Genomic DNA, 21321 nt, shown 5'->3' with positions numbered 1-21321 from the left:
GAAAAGCGGGAAGGGGGTTGATACCGAACGCTCACGAGAGCCCGCACTCTTACCCGTGGTGTGAAGCAAGGAAGAAGAAAAGAAGAAGTAAAGCAAAATCTGCAGCCATGCATCCTACTCACGTTTCGCTGTCGGTTGAAAGTTTGGGTGGGCTGTGCAGAACGACGCGACGCTACAAGACTGTGTGCTCGCGAGCGTGATGGTAGCAGAAAGTATGCACACAGTAACAGCGATTGTTTGTCGTACGCCTGCGTCAGTGGAGTAAGCATTGGAAGCTATGCTTCTCACACTCGCTCGCGTACAAAATATTCGCTGCTTGCAACTGCCAACTAAATCCAAACCAAAAATCTGCAGTGCCAATTTGACATCCACTGTTAGTTACCAAGATGTTCATACCATTTTGATCAACCCAAAACCGAGCTGAGGCCGACGAGGCCATTCCCGCTCTGTAATCGACAAGCAAAACACAACTCTAACCTTCAACCCCGCTTGAGGCTTATAAGAGCAACCCCACCCATGAAAATCAAGAAAATTTCCAACCAGAAAAAAATCGGGAAAGAATTGTTTTTCATGATGGAAGCAATTTTAGAATTTAAGTTTATACCCATACTTTCCCGTAAGACGTAGTCCTACGTAAAAATTGCGAACTCTCAGCAAACAATCAATTAAAATTTTTCAGTATTCTCGGAGCAGCGTTATAAAAATCCATACAAATTTGAAAACTTTTTTGCTGTCGATACTCGCACAACAGCCCTATTTTCTGTGGATTTTCCTATATGAATGGAACTGATACGCGAGTAGTGGCAGATTATTTCTGTAGCAATTCCATAAAATAACTATATGCCAAAAATGCTTCGAATTTGTTTAGATGTACTTACTTTTTTAATTGACGTTTAGCGTGCCCGTTCAGAGTTAAGGTGCTTCCAAAAAACCAGTTTTGCCTTTAGATCTTTTTATTAAATTGCTAACTTTTGAACCACTGAACCGATTGAACCGATGAAGAGTATTTCATTTGAGCGAAATATGGCGTTACAAACTTGGCCTATTGCAGCCGAGCTTTCGGCTTAAATGCCGCAAGTTCATCCCCGAAGGTCCGGGTATTATTTAACCATTAATACTAGCTAAATAATCTCAACGAAATAAAGTGCAATCAATAATAATTAGTTGGAAGCGGTTGGTACGTGACGTCCTCGTTTCTTCTTTCCTTGCTGATTAAGAAATATACAGGGTTTTAGGTAACTCGTTATAAATATTTCAGGGAATGATAGATCACATTTGACGCAAAAACTCCTTCTACTTATAAATCTCAATCATCGCAGTTATCGGTTTGCCATAAATTAGCTTTAGCACAAAAAGTATGCTAGCCAGCTCAATTATGTTATTTTCATTCGAAAGCTGAGAAAATTTTATACTGAAATTTATCCTTAAGCTAACTACATCATGAAATTTAGTAACGTTTCAGAAGCAAATAGCTTTAAGAGTGTTTCTCAAGGGGTTTTCGTCAAATTTATCCTAAAATGGCATGATAATGTTGGTTGCTTTCATCTACCGGTTTAAAGCTCTAGTGCCGTTCCAAATTTGTTCTGTATGTGAAACACCTATCTCATTTAGTTTCGTTGCAATTTAATTTTAAACGTATGTTTTGGGTGTCGAATTAGTATGTGAAAACTGCACGAATTCATACATCACGCATAGCATGCTAGATCACCGCATGCGACGGGCACGGTTTGGTGCGCATGGAAAACGATAACTGACTTCCCGGGTCTCTCTAGGACGTTTCTGAAAACTATTGCAGTTTTGAACTTATGAAATTAGACTCGGTTTGAAATCAATTATAACAGTACTTTTCAAGACTACCAATTCGGATATTTAAAGAATTGAAATTATTGACTGGTGACTTTACAAATAATGGTACACAATTCGTTCCATGAGCATTAACATATTAAGTATCCATATTATCCCTAGTCCTAAGCCCATGCTCTAGGTACAAGTCCCTCTATTTTTCTATTCACTTTTTCACATTAATTTTTGATTTTACACCGTTACTTTCCCGTCCTATGTTAAAAAAAGTTATACATCAGCTTCAGTGAATTTCAAATGAAATTTCAACCTATCTTAACAACATACGTTATCAGTATAGCATATGAGAAATCCACACAAAAATGTCTTTCATAGATCAAAGTAAATAAAAATCGATTGGTATGATATGTTTTGAGCATTTATGATAAGGTGAGCTCAGCTGGCATAAAATTCGATCAGCAGTTATCATTGTATGCAACAACTATACTGTAAGTACCGTTACTATTCTATGGAACATGCAATGATTCCGCTGACGCGGGCGTCGATCCTGCTGTATATATTTAGCACCTGTTCTGTATAGCACACACACACACATTTTCCCTTGACACAAATAGTGCGGCTAAAAATAATTGCCCGTTTTAATGCGTAATCCCACCAGCCAGTGTACACCAGCTTTTGGCTTTTGCTTAACTTTTTTTCGCTTCTCCCACCAAGTAACGCGCTATATATCGATCTCTATATTTATCTGTCCGCATACAACACATGTTTAGTAATTGTTAATTCCCGTACATATCATCGACTTGAAGAAATCAAACCATTTCAGTACCAATTAGCGCTCCTGTCCACCCAGTATAAGAAGCACAGAGGGAAACGCTGCTTGAGTAAATCTGAGCCGCCGTCAGTCAGCGTCAGTGAGAAAAACGCCACAGGGAAATAAAAACGCAGCGAAAATGTTTGTTTACTTCCCATCGAGTAAACGCGGATTCTATTTTCGATGTTGCGGCTAATGAATAATCTCGAATGCTATAAAATCTCGTTAGGTTACCTACGCTAGGTTTTTAGGCCAGTAATAGTAAGCAAGTGCATCAGCATTACCATCATCATTAATCGAGCTTAAGGTCTGACCCAAGTAATAATCAAGAAAGGCAGGAGTTAGTTTCTTCAAACAAAGAGCTATAAAACTAAGAAAATCCTATCAAACCGCAAAAACCAAACATTTATAGAACCATCTCGTATTAATCATCTAAACTTGAACCAATTATATCGAATACCTTTCACCACTACCACTACTCATAAAAACGGCAATCACGATGGCTGAAGATTTGGCTGACCAAATTGACGATTATATCTGTGTTTTTGAAGGAGCCGGTGATTTAACGATGGACACACTCGTCATGTTACTATTCGCGTTAGTCGTAGTTGTAATAGCACTAGTTTTCCTCTCGAAGTTACTGTACGATAAGTATGTGAAGAAGGGATCCACGGCGGTGGAGGGAACCGCTGCTGCGGCTGCAACGAGCACGGGAGCAGTGACCGGAAGCACAACGGCCACTGCCCTGCTGTCGAGTGGTCTGGGAACTGCGTCCGTTCTGGGCGGCAAGGACATTTCCCGCCTGTCCGAACCGAAGGAGGTGCTGGCATCGAAAAAAGTAAGTCGGAAAGGTTTTTCCATATTTTCTCATCGTATGCCAGGTTTCTTTTTTTCTAAGCTCCATTCATAAAGTTCTTTTGTATAATGTTATTTCATTTGTAATAATTTTTGATACTTTTTTCCATTTTGGAGAATTCATGTCCTTTAGTAAAAAGTTAGTTTTTCATACTTGTACATAGCTGGGCGAAGTCTATTTTACAACCCCAAAGAATCGCCCAAATCTTACTTGTAAACCAACTGCAGACGACTGACTGTGATCAGCAGTTGGAATCTAGACGATACCGATGATTGCCGATACGATGATGCACCGACCTGTTCTTGCCGTTTCTCGCGACGGTAGCACTACGTAACTCTGTCCAGATGCACTATGGGCCAGAAATCAAAATTTCGGGACAAACATATTTGCGGTTAAACAGCATGTCTCAGCTCAATGTGGTCTTCGGCAACTTTTTGAATAAAAAATTGATGCATATTTTGAAGGGGTCGTCCAATATTTAAGCGTTACTTAAACAACAATTTAAGTAATAACTTTTTGAGTAAACTTTTTTTACCTTTTTGGTTTTGAAATATTAAAGATAAACCAATTTCAAGTAATTTTTGTGAAGATATGAAACTTCTACCTTTTACCCATTTTCAGCAATAGACCTCAAACACATTTCTTCTTGTAACATGTTTATTTCAGCAGACAGCTCAATGTGATGTTCTAGAAAATATTTTGCACATAAAAGAGGAATATTTTTGCTGAAGACTTTTGCTTTATATGCATTAATTAATAAGATAAAACTGATTTTAGGTTAAAAACCGTCTGATGAAAAATCCGAGTATCTTAGCCATCTGCAAGTATCTGCAATTAGTTTGCATACCAATTTGTAGGGAATTATTAAAGCTATCTGTCCAAATGTGTATTTCAGAAAATACCTGGAAATACCATGGCTGGGAATACCTGGGAATAGCGCGGATTTTTTTTCATACATTTTATAACTTAGTAAATATGCGTCTTAGCGTCAAACAGTCTTCACAGAAAATATGTATTTCAACATACTAAATAACTTTGTAGAACATTTGAAAGCAATAAAATAATCGTGTGCAAAGTTATTGAGTGTAATTGATTTTTAAATGCTCTTTTTAACACATCATTATATTTCATAACCGGTAAGAGATAGATAGTTACTTTATTCAGCAAAGTTGCTTATTTTAGTATTTTTTGCAACTTTTGGAGAAAAAAACTTTTTTTTTAAGAAAACAAAAGTTTGTATCACCCTAATAGGTGAATTCGTGGTCACCCTAATAGTGCAGGAAGATGCGCTATATTTTATTATTTTACTTCACCGAAGACACCACCCTTGAAAAAATGCACATTTTTCATCAAACGGTTTTTAGCCTAAAATCAGTTTTATCTTAATGCAGAAAAAGCAAAACAGTCTCTAGCAAAAATATTCCTCTTTTATGTGCAAAATGTTGTCTAGAACATCACATTGAGCTGTCTGTTGAAATAAACATGTTACAAGAAGAAATGTGATTTGAGGGGTCGTTTATAAACAAAGGTCTATTGCTGAAAATGGGTAAAAGGTAGAAGTTTGATATCTTCAGAAAAAATACTTGAAATTGGTTTATCTTTAATATTCTGAAACCTAAAAGGTGAAAACAAATTTACTCAAAAAGTCATTACTTAAATTGTTGTTAAAGTAACACGTAAATATTGGACGACCCCTTCAAAAGATGCATCATTTTTTCATTCAAAAAGTTGCCGAAGACTACATTGAGCTGAGACACGCCGTTTAACCTAAAATATGTTTGTCCCGAAATTTCAATTTCTGGCCCATAGTGAGATGGCGAGACATGTTCTGATGCTGAGATAAGCGATATTCTGTATTAGAGGTATTCCACCTCCACATCTCTCCTCTTCTTACTAGATAAACTATGCTTTAAAAAGACTACTTAATATAAAAGCATAGGAAAGATGTCTAACTTATACCCTTAAAAACAATTTGCCAACAATTGCCACTTATTATATTTATTTGGGGATAAAAGCCGACCTTGTCATACATTCAACTGGTATAATCTGCCTATCAAGCCATTTCATTCATCTATGATCTTATCAATCCATATCTTTGTATTTAACTATGGTCGTACCAAACCATACACTTCATTCAACAATGATCATATCGAATCATTTTATTTGTCAATGGTCGTATCGAACCATTTCATCCATTTATGGTCATACCGAACCATATACTTTATTCAACAATTATTTGGGGTTAGTCACCGCGCCTTTATGTGCATATGTGTGCAACTAAAGAAGTCACAGCTATTAAAAAATTGAACAAATTTCAACGATTAGCTTGCATGGCTATAACTGAAGCAATGAAAAGTACACCTTGTAAGGCACTAGAGGCTATCCTCCGCTTGCTACCTTTGTCTAAATAAACATGTTCGGTTAGAGGCTAAGAAAAGTGCTCTAGCACTTTAACGAATGTAAAAATTACTCAAAGGGGATAGAACCGGCCTCTGGAGTATTCTGATTGTTCTACCTGTTGATCCAGTTACGGAAATGAACAGTGATTGGATGGAACCTAGAACCGACATCGACATCCCATACACGGCGAAAGAACGTCTGTCTTAGAAGGAAATACAAGCAAGCAAATATCTGCATTTTCTCTGACAGCCAAGCGCCCTTTAAGTCCTTAAAGCTTCAAGGTGTTCTTCAAAAAATGTTTGGGACTGAATTTATTTCCAACAGCAATTAAACTAGGTAAACTCGATAAATTTGTACTGGGTTCCTGGTCATTGCGGTATAGGGGAGAATGATTTTGCGGACGAACTAACCAGATGTGAATCTAACTCTCTATTCATTGGTCCAGATCCACTCTGCGGAATCTCTGACTCTGAAAAAATTTATAACACCAAGTATTGAAGTTACTCAAAAGTTTTAGTATCTTATTAATAGAGATCTCAATATGTTTAACGATCTTATGACAGGACATTGTCCGAGCATCTTCAAAATCTTGGTTTTGTACAAGATGATGTCTATCACTGCTGTAATGCTGAGAGCGAATAAACCTCGGAACACCTGCTCTGCAATTGCAGAGCATTAATAAGACGCAGACTGCAGTATCTCAAAAAGGGCCTATTAGAGCCATGGAGACATCTGGTTTGTATCGCCGATCAGGCTAAATCTATACCTATAAAGAAGGATTTCTGTCTGTCTGTCTGTCTGTCTGTCTGTCTGTCCGTATGTTCCTTATAGAATCGAAAACTACTGAACCAATCGGCATGGAAGTATGCATGTAGAGGTTTTTTGGGGCCAGGAAAGGTTTTAGTGATGATTAGAAACCCCTCCCCCCACTAAGAGGGGGGGCTCCCATACAAATGAAACACAAATTTCTGCATAACTCGACAACTAATCAAGCAAATAGAACAAAATTTGGCATGTGGGTGTTTTCGGTGACAAGAATTTATTCTATGGTAAATTGAGACCCCTCCCCTCTTTATAAGGGGAATTATAACTCCTCTCTTCTCTAAAAGGGGGGGGCTTCCATACAAATTTCCTCATAACTCGAGAACTAATCAAGCAAATGGAACCAAATTTGGCATGTGAAGGTTTTCGAGGGCAAGAATATTTTCTATAGTAAATTAGGACCCCTCCCCACTTTAAGAGGGGGGGCTCCTGTACCAAAGAAACACAATTTTCCTCATAACTCGAGAAGTAATTAAGCAAATGGAACCAAATTTGGCATGTGGGTGTTTTTGGAGACAAAAATTTTTTCTATGATGAATTGGGACCCCTCCCCGTTTTAGGAGGGGGGATCCTATACACATGAAATTCAAATTTCCTCATAACTGAAGAACTAATCAAGCAAATGGAACAAAATTTGGCATGTGAAAGTTTTCGAGGGCAAGAATATTTTCTATGGTAAATAAGGACCCCTCCCTACTTTAAGAGGGGGGGCTCCTATACAAACGAAATACAAATTTCCTCATAACTCGAGAACTAATCAAGCAAATGGAACAAAATTTGGCACGTGGGTGTTTTTGGAGACAAAATTTTTTTCTATGGTGAATTGGGACCCCTCCCCACTTTAGGAAGGGGGGCTCCCATACAAATGAAATGCAAATTTCCTCATAACTCGAGAATTAATCAAGCAAATGGAACCAAATTTGGCACGTGAAAGTTTTCTAGGGCATGAATATTTTCTATGGTGAATTAAGACCCCTCCCCACTTTAAGAGGGGGGGCTCCTATACAAACGAAATACAAATTTCCTCATAACTCGAGAATTAATCAAGCAAATGGAACCAAATTTGACACGTAGGTGTTTTTGGAGACAAAAATTTTTTCTATGATGAACTGGGACTCCTCCTCACTTTAGGAGGAGGGGCTCCTATACAAATGAAATACAAATTTCCTCATAACTCGAGAACTAATCAAGCAAATGAAACCAAATTTGGCATGTGAAAGTTTTCGAGGGCAAGAATATTTTCTATGGTGAATTAGGACCCCTCCCAACTTTAAGAGGGGGGGGGGGGCTCCTATACAAACGAAATAAAAATTTCCTCATAACTCGAGAACTAATCAAGCAAATGGAACCAAATTTGGCACGTGGGTGTTTTTGGAGACAAAAATTTTTTTTATGATGAATTGGGACCCCTACCCACTTTAGGAGGGGGGGCTCCTATACAAATGAAATTCAAATTTCCTCATAACTCGAGAACTAATCAAGCAAATAGAACCAAATTTGGCATGTGGAGGTTTCTGGAAGCAAAACTATTTTCTATGGTGAATTAGGACCCCGCCCAACTTTAAGAGGGGGTGCTTCTACACAAATGAAATACAAATTTCCTCATAATTCGAGAACTAATCAAGCAAATGGAACCAAATTTATCATGTGGGTGTTTTTGTAGGCAAGAATATTTTCTATGGTATATTTTCTATGGATTTCCCCACTTTAAGAGGGGGGGGCCTATACAAATGAAAAACAAATTTCCTCATAACTCGAGAACTAATCAAGCAAATGGAACCAAATTTGACATGTAAGTGGTTTTGTACGCAAGATTTTTTTCTATGGTGAATTGAGACCCCTCTCTTCTTTAGAAAGCGAGTTATGGCCCATCTCCCCTTTAAGAGGGTGGGCTTCCATACAAATGAAATGCAAATTTCCTTTTATCTCGAGAACTAATCAATCAAATAGAACCAAATTTGGCATGTGGGAGTTTTAGATGGCAGAAATTTTTTCTATGGTGAATTACGACCCCTTCCCCTTTTAAGAGGGGAGCTCCCATACAAATGAAATTCAAATTTCCTTATAACTTGAGAACTAATCAAGCAAATGGAACCAAATGTGGGCATGTGGGAGATTTTGGAGTCTTGAATTTATTTTACGATAGTTAGAGACCTCTCACCCCTGTGGTAGGGGGATATGGACTCTCATACAAATAAAACAGAAATTTTTGAGAAACTCAAAAACTAATCGAACTCGAGAAATTCGAGACTCTTCCATAAAACATTAATCAATACAAGACCACAAAAACTATCTATAGTAACACTAGATCATTCAGGACGAGACGGTCGCGAGTGTTGCCGGTGACCCGCCGTCGGAAGCGCCGCCCACTGGGGGGGCTTGCAAAACTCGAGATTGTGACAAAGATCATCCGAGATTCATGATTTATGTACAACACAGGTTAATTTGTGGCAATACGAAGTTTGTCGGGTCAGCTAGTAGATATATAAATAAAGTCATTCCTGGTTGGCACCTGATTGCTCAAGCTTGCAGCCTATCATTTACTCAATAAGTGATAGGCAAGCTTGAAGCGCGAAGAAAAAGAAATAAACGGGGCATTCCACAATAGTTCAAAATAATGGACGCAATGGTAAAAGTACCCAACAGAAAGGGTTGTGCAGATGTTCAAATTGATTTCGATCGGTGAAATATTAAACCTTGTTGATTACGCTTACTGTTTGCGTTTTATTCGTCCATCATCAGACCATTTACTTTACTACATTTACTACAACAAGAAACGTACCGAAACAATTCATTTGTCTATAGTCGAGCTGAAACATTCAATTCTGTGTCATACAGAACCATTTTATTTACCAACGATCGTACCACTTTAATTAACTGCCATACAGAACCATTTTATTCGCCAATGGTCGTACCGAACCGTTTCTTCCATCTATGGTCGTACCGAACCATATACTTTATTGAACACTGATCGTACCCAATCATTTTACTTATTAATGATTGTACCGAACCATATACTTCACTAACGATGATTGTACCGAATCATTTTAGTTTATGATCATACAAAAATATTTTGGTTCCCATGGGTGGGTATGGCTCGTATGGTTCTTTTAATTTAGCTATGGTCGCACCGGACCGTTCCATTTAAATTCGGAGTTGGAATGATCTGAGTTTCCGTTTATCAATTATGTTGGCCATGTGGACCAAGTCTTTCATGGGAAGGTGTAACATGTTGTGGATTTAACGCCGAAATTTAGATAATAAATTTTATTTTCATCAGATTTTTAATATTTGCTCAGCTCGACTAAAAGGTTTGCTCATATGTGAAAAGTTTCGCGAACGTAATATTTCGGGTAACGCCGGAATATAGGCATCGCACGTGACTTATACAGTACGAGCGTTGCCTATATTCCGGCGTTACCCGAAATATTACGTTCGCGAAACTTTTCACATATGAGCAAATCTTTTAGTCGAGCTGAGCAAATATTAAAAATCTGATGAAAATAAAATTTATTATCTAAATTTCGGCGTTAAATCCACAACATGTTACAAAGGGTCGAAAAAATGGAAGAAACCAAGGTAATAAGGCCTTAACAAATATTTTAAAAAAGGGGCTCGAAAAGCTTTCCAACAAATTTTTTAACCATTTATTATATGTCCCACTCGGCACACAAAGATTAAAAATAACCAAATTTTCTTACCCTGCAGCTAGTCTCAACCTGCAGCAGATTTTCCTATAAGTTATTATTTTCCATGCGAAGCCTACGAAAAGAAAGAAAAAATCGGAAGACATTTTTTTTACCGATTTTCGGAAATTCCATGGCCACGTGGTGCAGAAAGCCAAATTAGGAGGAATAAATTGTTTACTCAGTAGTTGATGATTTTAGACTATTTATGGGTTAGCAACAAAATCTTAATTTGGGATGCCGTTTTTTTTGGCATGAGCTATTTTAGGGTGACTCTTAAGTTAACCAAGATACAAAAATTATCTTCAAAACGAAACGCAATAGAAGGAGCGTCGCTTCAGCAATTTTGTAGCTAAAATTATTATCAGTAATATTGCAGATGATAAAATCCCTTAAACATCTTAAATCGTTTCCATATTATGGCGTTTTTTCTGAATAAAGTTAGGGTGACTCTGTTATTTTGTGATTTTTCTCGGTGACTTTTTTATTTTGCATTCCTCTCAAAATACTTCTTCAGGTAACTTTTGAAGCTCAATAAGACGCAACTTTTGGTGAGAAAAGAAACTGGCTATCTATTTTACTTATATAATTATATCAAATTTTGTGCTAAAAATAGGCCATTAAAACACCCCACATGGGACGGTCCAAATAAGTAAAAGTGACCCAAGACTTTGCTGCGCTGGTTATAAAATTAACACAAAACATACACCAAATTAATTTTCCAAAATGTACAGAGAATTTCTTGCTATCACTCTATTCTTTGAATTTTAGGGCATTTAAAGATCTCAATTTTTTGAATCATTAATGTGTTTGAATTGCATAGGGTAGATGCTCCAGTAGTTGTGGTAAGTATCAAACTTGTACTAAATTCTGGAATAATTCGAGTTTCCACCACTACTGGTTTCTACCACAACTGCTAGATCATCTACCCTAATACATAATAAACTTATAAAAAATCCTAGAAATGGGAGGTAGAAACTCGATTGTTCATCCAACGACCCTTCTAGTGTACCGATTTATATCACGTACATACATTCTTTGGTCGCCTTAATAAACAATAATCCCCGCATGAATACTTTTACCTGTACACTTCTTAAGAATTGTTTACTGGATTTTTACTTTTACGACGCAGTCTGAAGTATCGATCCTATTTCGAATTCAGAATTCGCCCTGAGCACCCGCTGATGGAGCCTTAACAAAAGTGAATATCCAACAGTTGTGGAATGTGTCTCGTAGTAATAGGTCTCTTGTGGGTTCCCTGTTGAATATTGTCTTCGCTGGTTGTTCATTCGACATTCTCGATACGTGAAAGACCTATTGGCATGTCATGTTTTATTCGCCTAACAACATCTACTCTAGCATCAATCATTATATCTAGCCCAACTCATGGTTTATGCGTCTACGCCATCCTCTAATTTACCGGCAAAAAATGGATTAGGGATCCTACGCTCAAGGACACCCATAACCAAGGCTTTAACGGTTCCTTTTTTCTACCGCAGCCACACCACCGCGAATTCAGATGCAAACCGTCCGTTTAGTGGTGGAATACGAACGCTATAACACACATAACACAATTAGCAACTCGTTCAGTCATACCTCAGATTGTACAGCAAAACGAATGCATTCTTATCTTTTTTCACATTTTCGTTTCGATCATGTTTCCCACACCCTTTGGAGCAGCGAATGACTGCAAAACAGTACATTGACTGGCAGTCACCACACGAACGAAAAGCGACCGCGCTATCGTATGATTCAATACTCAAAAAAAACAATCACTATCATGTGCGTGGTCGGACGCTGTCCAACACAACCGAACATTTTGCTTGCGTCGGACCGACGCCGCGTGACAAACTTTTACTGTCGATTTGGAGACAAAAAGTGAAACGATCAGTTGCAGTTTACACTCTTCAATATGAAGAGATCGTGCCGGTTGTCTATGTGCTTGTCCTTCGTATTACACCTTCCAATGCTATGTTGAACAATAGATCCGACAATCTGTCATCATGTTTAAAACGCCTTCACTCATTTTGTTAAACTGAATCATCCGCTGCCTTAAAGTCTACAATGAAATACAAGTTGAATGCTCAAAATTTGTTGAGTTGTTGAACTTTTGTTCGTTGAGGTGCATTCCTTTCAAAGCCTAATTAGGGTACGGGAGGGTATTTTCAGCAGGTTTCTAAATTCAGCCTATTTGCCTTTTCTTTCGCCAATAAAAGTACTTTGCCGACAAACAATTTTAATATGTTATAACTATTTTCTCAAGACTGTAAGTAATCTACTATTTTTTATTCAAAGAACGTCAAATGGGCGCGGTATGTGGAATAAGATACGGCAGAGAATTTCGTAGGCTGCTCCTAACATAGAGTATTGGGCATTTAGGGACGAAACGACATCCAACGCCATTGTGAGCCGCCCCTGATGTTCAGGGCTGAATAAGCCTAGGTTTCAATACTCTACGAACACACGAGTGCTCCCTTCTCCTACTGAAACTCAGTCATTCATTTTAAAAATCACAATTCTCTTTCAGAAAAACGCGCACGCATTAAATGTCGCCTAATCATATTTTTTTCTAAAAAATGCTGGGAATATAATTACTTATTTACATATCTTCATTTATTAAACGAGAGACTAGCGTAAAATTGTAATTAAAAATAAATATTTTCGCCTAGAATGTTTCATTTCATAGTTCACACTGTAGCAGATACTCTCTTTATCAACTTTACTAAACAATTAACTTTACCACAGGACGCTCTTCTCGCGCAAGCGAAAAATGGGCCTCTGGGCGGCGGCGCCCGCGTTGGCGGTGGATTCGGTGGTGGCATCGGCCAGAAAGCTGGCGGCGTTGGCGGCTCTGCTATCGTACGGAAGCGTATCTCCCGCAGGAGTCCCGGTCCCGAGTTGTCGCAGAAAAAACGAACAATCATCCCTCCGTCACACATCAACGGATCGGATATGGTAAGAGGCGCGCGCGGTGGCTGACAAATGACACTGGATCTCACAATGGAATTCTTTCTTTCGGTAGCAAATGGTCCAATGGGCGATTCACGTCTTTCGGTGGCTTTACTCTGATCTGGTCGTCGTGAACAAGCTGCTGCAGGACTGGGTTGGTACTATCAATACCGCACTGCTATCCCACGTAGAACAGGTTTGAGAAACTCATTTTACAACTAAACTGCAAATATTATAATTGATGTTTTCTTTTGCAGCACGAGATGATCGTCGAAGTGGTCCGGGTGCTGCCGGAGAGTCTACCCCCGAACATGTCCAGCATCCTGTGCGAGCCAACCGAGCAGCAGAACGAAGTGGAGCTGCTGTTTGATGTTGAAACCACCCCAGTTCTGCAGATTAAGGCGTTCAAATCGACCAATCAGAAGACGGACGTCTCGCACTACAAGGCGACCGTGTCCCGATTGAAGACCCGTATGAGTGTGATAATTAACTTTTTCGGACTCAAGGGTGAAATGAAGGTGGAAGGATTTCCTGACGTAAGACGAAAATTTTACCGATGTTTTGCATGAGCTTAATCCACCATTGTTTACAGATTAAAATCCACCTTAACAGTATCGGTCCACTAAAGACTGCGAATGCCCAAGATGAAAAGAAACAAAGCGACCTCATTATTGAACTGCTAGCGTCCTCCATTCGGGACGTCGTATATCCGATCGATTTCTCCATCTACTCGACCTGTCCGCGTTTGATGGGCGAAGAACCGGAGGAAATGCTGCCACTCGATTACTCAGGTTATGGTGTAAGTGTGGCCCTGAAAATCCAACTGTAACGCTCCTATCTAAATTGATTTCTTACTCTTTCGCGCCCAGTACATGGACAATTACCGTTCATATCAAGACGACTCATTCAGTACCAGCTTATCGACTTCACCGAAAAAACTATTAGTTAAAATCCTGAAAGCCGAGGGACTCCTGCAAGTAAGTGAACCACACAGTTTCTTCTTCAAATTCCTAAAAAATTAAAAAAAATATCACATTTTCAGTGCTCACAACCATACTGCGTCGTAGAGATGGATGAACCGGCTCAGAAGCATCAAACCGCCGGCAAAATGGGGACGAACCCCGTTTGGGATGATACCTTCCTGTTGTGAGTATGACCCAAAGCACTGCAATTTTCCTAGTTATTTTATTTAATTTTCATGTTATGCTACATTGTAAGTAGAAAGGCCCCCTATTCACCATGACCATTAGTTTCCTCCTACCAATGTTTTCTTTTCTCTCTTTCTCTCTCTTTTTACCTATTTTTTTGTAGTGACTTGTCAAACCATTCTACCGAACTCCTATTCGAAGTGTATGACTCTGTAGCAGTAGGTAATGGCAATGCAGTTGATCCACTGTTAGTTCAATCTGTTGTAGTTGAGGCCACTGCGCCGGCATCGTGTCCGGCGCTAGTTAAAGTGGTTGCGAATGTCGAGAGTGCTGAGATTATTACATTGCATGACAATAATTCGAATGATCCTCCCACTAACAGTAGCTGCGGTAACGAGCAAGCCGCTGGAGCCGATCGTGACCCAGCTGCTGGTCGGGGGGTCACCGACGGCGACGACGGCGAGACTGATTGCGTCCAATCGGAGATAGAACCGGCTGAGCGGCCTTCGGTTGCAGCTGGGTCCAGCTTTTTAGACAAAATTAAAAAACCTAACACGTGTGAGTGTGAGTTTTGGCTTGTTCTAATCCCCGAGCAGTTTGTCAGCTGCGAAAAGTTAGAAATTCGCCCATTAGTATTCCAGTAATTGCATGTGGTTTGCACACTAAAAGTTTTCACCATTTTGTTAAATTTTTTTCTAACTGTTCTTATACTAGCGTAATCAACATGTAATTTTTGGTAAAACTTAAAAGACTATTGTATTTATTTTTTAACTACTCAGTTTGTCACTACTAGGTACAAACTAACATTTACATTTTCAAAAAATTTACAGCCGCCGGAGGGTTCCAGCGATTCCTGGGGTTGGGTTTGGTCGGGATCGATGAACTCGCGAACGGTCCTGCTTCGACGCAAATTTTGGAACTACAGCCCAGACCATACGAAACGGAAAATATTACCGGTACACTGACAGTTGAGGTAGCCATAAACCGTAATTTAGAAAAGTAAAACGGACATTTAATTCATTTCAATTTTTCCCTCCTGCAGTTTGTGTTCATCGATGCTCCACCAGCACCGGCTCCTCGAAGACAGTACGCACAGCAATCGTTCCGAACCAATGGAGAAACGCACTTTGCTAGGGGTAAGTGCTCGGCAGTAAGATTTTTGCAACCGCAGCAATTCGTCATTATTTCTTCGCATTTCCTAACACGCCCAAACGCACAATTTGTGAAATTTTAAGAAATTTCGTCTGTACAAATTTTTGAACTGGTAAAAGTATTAAAATCAATGGAACGGAAGCTATACAAAATTATCAAGCCAAATTCACAGCACGGTATCTTATAGTTTGAAAGTAAATAAATCCTAAAGAGAGGCGAATTCTAGGAATCAAAGGCAAAATATGGATATTTATAGCGTTCCGTCACGTTTTGCGGGAAGCTTTAGAGAATTTTGGCAAGTTCAAGGCGTGCATCCAAGTGTTTTTTTATTACTTCTCAGCAATTTTTCGGTTGAATTTGTATTCTGAATCAAGTAATGTTTTGGTATTTAAATTTAAACTATGGAAAATCTAGCAAAAAGTTAAAATACCATGCCCTGACTAGAAGAATCCCATAGTTCGGGACTGAAGTGTGCTAAAAATAATTATAAATGACAAGATTACAGTATATTTATTCAGCAATAAGTTTCACAGTATTACCAGTATTGTGGTATTACATCATTGTATTTCTCTAGTTCTGATAAAATCTCGGATTTTTTCTGAATAGAACTCATTCTGCCCTGCACAGTCAATGACCAGACTAAATCAGCATGTTTCCCCCACTTTGAACGCATATCTTTGGCAACTGGCACTGTTGGCTGTCTCCCCGGTTCATCGAAGTCTTTGTTTGAGAATTGGCCCAAATTTTTCAATGGGTCGAAACTCCAGGAAATTTGGAGGGTTCATCTTTGTTGGCAACAAATCAACATTATTCAAGGGGTCGGACACTCAGCACATTGTGCCGCGGCACTCCAAAGATATCAAGCGGCACACCTCCGGTTCAATTTTACATATGAAATGGGAGCACTGCCAGTTGTCAAAATCATCTCGCACGGTTGGCAGATCTCGTTTCAAGTCACCTAACACAAAAACGGCTGTGCCGAGTGACCGACCGCTTGACATTATTAGCTACATGCCACTCTAGCAGCAAATTTAGAGTAGTGACATCTAGCTAAATCAGCTCAGGATATAACGTTATCTTTGTGTTTACGAATAAATGGCAAATTCCGGTTCTTCAAGCACTCTTTACTTCATATTCATTGTTGCGGAAGTGTTAAAAGGTTACAAGTTGGATGGTTTGACCGCCACGTTGTAACGATTTGTGGATTACTTGTTATGATCCGTAGGTTAATTACTCTCAAATTAACTTAAGTAGTGTTAGACGTGTAAGCACACCTTCCTTTAACGTCAAGTGACAGTTGCCGCTCGCTTGAAATTACGCAATCGGACGCCTATAAGTGAAGCTATCATACAGTCTTCCGTTTTTCGACGCGATAGAGGAACATAAAAGAGGAGATCACCAGAAAAAACGTTTTTCGTCTCGTGACAGTGCACTGTGCCAGAAGCCCATCGTCGAGTCTTAACCAGTGGCAGCAGTTTTCGTTAAAAGCAGTATTATACTGATAGTGGCGTAAGATACCAGCCTGATTTCGTTCTAGCTAGAAAGAAAAGCCGAACCACATAGCACTATAGGAAACGAAAACGTGCTAGCAACAGGTTAGGATATAACGAAGGCCGTCAGACAAAATAAACGGAACGGCAAGAGCCCGGTGTGATCGACACGTGCGTTCGTTTCACGCTTCTGGAAAAATCCGTACCGGAGTTCGACTCTGAGAATAATTTTCAGTACATTGACTAAAATCGCGGCGTAGAAACAAGAACGACCTGAATGATAAAAAACCCTCCGAGGAGGTAATACTTCTATGCTCACAGTGGATGCAGGCGGCTAATGTTGGATGACTTTTGTCCAGGATTGTTGTTTCTTGTCCTCAGATCTCACGTCGAGGTCTTCTGATCCGGTTCCTGCTTTTTGAGCTGTAGCCGATGATCTCGGTCGGATATTTTTTCAACCAGCATACAGGCGAAGCAAAGTGGTGCCGAGTCAGCGCTGTGCGATATTGATTCGGTGCGGCACTAGACCGGTGCGACATTGGACTTCTCCAGCAGCCGATCGGTGCAGAACGACTCGTGGAAGATTTTCGCTTGGCGACTTTACAGGATGACGTCCATTGCATACGTCAGCAAGTTATGCTAAGTGGCGGAGGATAAAAGATGGGGGAGCGAAAAGTAAGGCCTGGGGGACCAGGCCTCCTCCAGAAATTTTCCCCATTGAAAGCATTCGTCTTCATTCAAATTAGGCCTCTCGTCGCCAATTTGCCAGCCGTCTCGGAATTTGCGAATCACTTTCGACCTGGTCAAGGCATCTTGCACGTTGAGCCCCCCTGTTCATGGTGCTAGTGCAGTTCTTGGAGAGAACTATTTTCGTCGCACGGTGGTCCGGCATCCTTACGATGTGTCCGGCCCACCGTAGCGTACTGACTTTCGCCAAATGCGCGATAGGAATCTCTCCCAACCAGGGCTTCGACCGATCCTTTTTTTCTACCGCAGTCACACCAACGCGCATTCAAGTTCACACCGTCCGTTTAGAGGTGGAATACGAACGCTATGCATAAAACAACTGGCAGTTTGCTCAGTCAAACGCCGAATGCACGCAACAGAATGAACGCTTTTTGACATTTTCGTTTCGATCAAGTTACCTTTACCGTTTGGAGCAGCGAATGACTGCAAAACAGTCAAATGACTGGCAATCACCACGCTAACGAAAAGCAACCGCACAATCGTATGATTCAATACTACAAAAAAACAACCACTACATGTGCATGGAAGAAGTCGGTCGGACTCCGTCCAATACAAACGAATATTTTGCTTGCGTCGGACCGACGTCCGGGTGACAAACTATTACTGTGAGCAGCCGATTTGGAGACAAAAAGAGAAACGAAAAAATACGTCACCGTATGCTTCCAGTCAGTTTGCAGTTTATATTCTCAAAGCGCAAAGCAAAACGGGAGTTTGACTTTTTGCTTTTGCTGAGATGCCGCATGAATTGTAAGACGGCAGCAGCGCAAGCGGCACATTGACTGGATAAGAAAAACAGTCAAATGATCGTTCAAAAAGCGGAGTTTGAATGCGGAAAGTTCGCATTCACGGCAGTCACATTCAACTTGCGATCCCTTTTCAAGCCCTGCTCCCAACAGTGCCTGTAGCTCGTGATTCACCTGTCCACCACTCTCCGCTTTCAGTTTGTACTCCGCCAAATATCATCCTTAGCACCTTCCGCTCGAACACGGTAAGGGCGCGTATGTTCTCCGTGAGCTGTGACAGGGCTTCAAGTTCATAAAGAACCACTATTCTTTGTACGTAACGTTCTGCGAAGGTCTAAATAGATCCGGTTTTGCGCTTAAATATGCCGCTGGATCTTCCGTCAACAGTTACCGGACAGACAGGAACGCGTTTGTTTCCTTTGAGCCTCCTCCTTTCATGTATTTGGTCTACGACTCATTTATTTTTAGTTCAATCCTCCTAAACTCCATTTTCGTCGGAAAACCCCCTCAAGAGCGAAGTTGAATAATATGCAAGATAAGCCGTCCCCTTGTCTCAACCTTCACCGCGTCTCAAAAGGACTCGAAAGTCTCCGAGATACGCAAGAAACACATTACTCGATCTAATGTAGCTCCGATCAATCGCGTCAGTTTATCCGGAAAACCGTATCCGTTCATTATCTGCCATAGCTGGCCTCGATCGAGTGTATCTTATGCTGCTTTGAAATGAATAAAGATGTGATTCATGGGCACGTTGTACTCCCGACATTTCTGTAAGATTTGGCGGATGGTAAACATCTGGCCCGTAGTTGCGTAGGTCCCCATGAAGGCCGCCTGGTAATTGCCTACAAAACCCTGTGTTATCGGTGACCGCCGGCGTAATAGGATTACAATGATTTTTTTGGAAGGCACCTCCAAGGCCCCATCCAGGAAAATTTCATAGCTACGCCAATGCACAGTAGTCCAAACAGCGAAATATGTGATCGTTTGATATAGCGCCAAAACGTGAAGTTTTTCGCATATGGTGCCTTTAGGAACATTTCTTGGTATAACAAGCCCCTTCTTGTGAGAGAAATCTTTGGGTGATTAATTCCCTTAAAAGTGAGATACGAAATTTATTTTCTCGTATATTCAAGATACAGGTTAGGTGCTTTCGGCAAGGTTGTAGTAAATATCAATACAAACAACTTTATCAAAGATACCATACTTGTATCTCTTCATGCAAATTGTCTATGAAGCGTTATTCGTGGACAAACCCTTCAAAACAGTTTTTAAACCCAGACTTATTCTGGTTACCTTTTCTGCGTTCATAGAGTTCTAGAAAGTTGTTTATCTTGCTAAAATCAATGTTTTTGTAGAACATTATTATACGCGATTTTCTGCAGTTTCGGAGATTTTAAGCATTTTTGATGAAAAATAGTACTACTTTGAGCTTGAGTATTTCCCACGGTGGCAAATGGTGGCAGATCAAACAACTCCATCTTAAAAGTACAATAAAAAACCTTTAAAAGCAAGTATCAATGGTATGTATCCGTTAGTATCCTTAAAAGTTATAGTTGTTTTAAAAATCCATCTCAGTCATGTAAGGATACTAACGGATACAGACCATTGATACTTGCTTTTAAAGGTTTTTTGTTGTACTTTTAAGTACGAGTTGTTTCATCTGCCACCATTTGCCACCTTGGGAAATATTTAAGCTCAAAGAAGTAGTATTTTTCATCAAAAAAGCTCAAAATCTCCGAAACTTCAGAAAATCACGTACAATAATGTTCTACAAAAACGTTGATTTGAGCAAGATAAACAACTTTCTAGAACACTATTAACACGTAAAAGTTGACCAGAATAAGTCAGGGTTTAAAAACTGTTTTAAAGGGTTTTTCCACGAATAACGCTTCATAGATTATTTCCATGAACAGATACGAGTATGGTGTTTTCGACGAAGTTGTTTGCATTAATATTTACTACAACCTTGCCGAAAGTACCAAACCTGTATCTCAAATGTACGAGAAAATAAATTTCGTATCTCACTTTTAAGAGAATTAATCACCCAGATTTCTCTCACAAGAAGGGGCTTGTTATACCAAGAAATGTTCCTTAACACTATACGATCACGTATTTCGCTGTTTGAACCACTGTGCAATGCACTATGGTCCAGAATGCCAAATTAGGTGGGAAAAATTGTTTACTCAGTAATCGTTGATTTTAGACTATTTACATCTTAGCAACAAAATCTTGATTTAGGATGCCGCTTTTTTGGCATGAGCTATTTTAGGGTGACCCTTAAATTAACCAAGATCCAGAAATTATCTTCAAAACGAAACAAGATAGAGCGATATTCACTTCAGCAATTTTATAGCTTGAAGTATTTTGAGTAATATTGCAGAAGACGAAAGTCTTCTATCTCGAACCGTTTCCATATTAGAGCGATTTTCCTGAGTCAAGTTAGGGTGACCCTGCAATTTTGCGATTTTTCTCCATAACTTTCTTTATTTTGCATTTCTCGCAAAACACTTCTTCAGATGACTTTTGAGGCTCAATAAGACGCAACTTTTGGTGAAAAAAGAAATTGGCTATCTACTTTACTTCTACACTTATATTAAATTTTATGATAAAAATAGGTCGTTTTCAAATGTTAGTATCTCAGAAAGGTACAAGCAGAATTAAAATCGGTTGATTGCGTTTGAAAGATCGTGATTTGTTGTGCATAATATCAAAAAATT

General features: G+C 39.6%; 1 protein-coding gene across 7 annotated transcripts in view; it reads left to right on the top strand.

Annotated features, from left to right (window-relative positions):
* Positions 1–21321, top strand: part of LOC128738547 (uncharacterized) — a 58555-nt gene that overhangs the window by 25000 nt on the left and 12234 nt on the right. For 4 of the 7 annotated variants that reach the window (XM_053833767.1, XM_053833765.1, XM_053833766.1 and 1 more), the window contains exons 2-11: positions 3163–3449; positions 13121–13330; positions 13398–13520; positions 13582–13860; positions 13917–14123; positions 14194–14301; positions 14367–14470; positions 14636–15036; positions 15303–15445; positions 15515–15608. In XM_053833767.1, the coding sequence (XP_053689742.1) occupies positions 3180–3449; positions 13121–13330; positions 13398–13520; positions 13582–13860; positions 13917–14123; positions 14194–14301; positions 14367–14470; positions 14636–15036; positions 15303–15445; positions 15515–15608 (1939 nt within the window). In that variant the 5' untranslated portion in view covers positions 3163–3179. Of the gene's footprint in view, positions 1–2310; positions 3450–13120; positions 13331–13397; positions 13521–13581; positions 13861–13916; positions 14124–14193; positions 14302–14366; positions 14471–14635; positions 15037–15302; positions 15446–15514; positions 15609–21321 lie in introns of those variants that run through there. The other 3 variants (XM_053833761.1, XM_053833762.1, XM_053833763.1) reach the window with 3 other exon arrangements.

The sequence above is a fragment of the Sabethes cyaneus genome, chromosome 2 (genome assembly GCF_943734655.1).
Source record: "Sabethes cyaneus chromosome 2, idSabCyanKW18_F2, whole genome shotgun sequence".
Lineage (NCBI taxonomy): Eukaryota > Metazoa > Arthropoda > Insecta > Diptera > Culicidae > Sabethes > Sabethes cyaneus.
The sequence above is the reverse complement of the archived record's forward strand: the minus strand, read 5'-3'. Positions and strand labels throughout refer to the sequence as shown.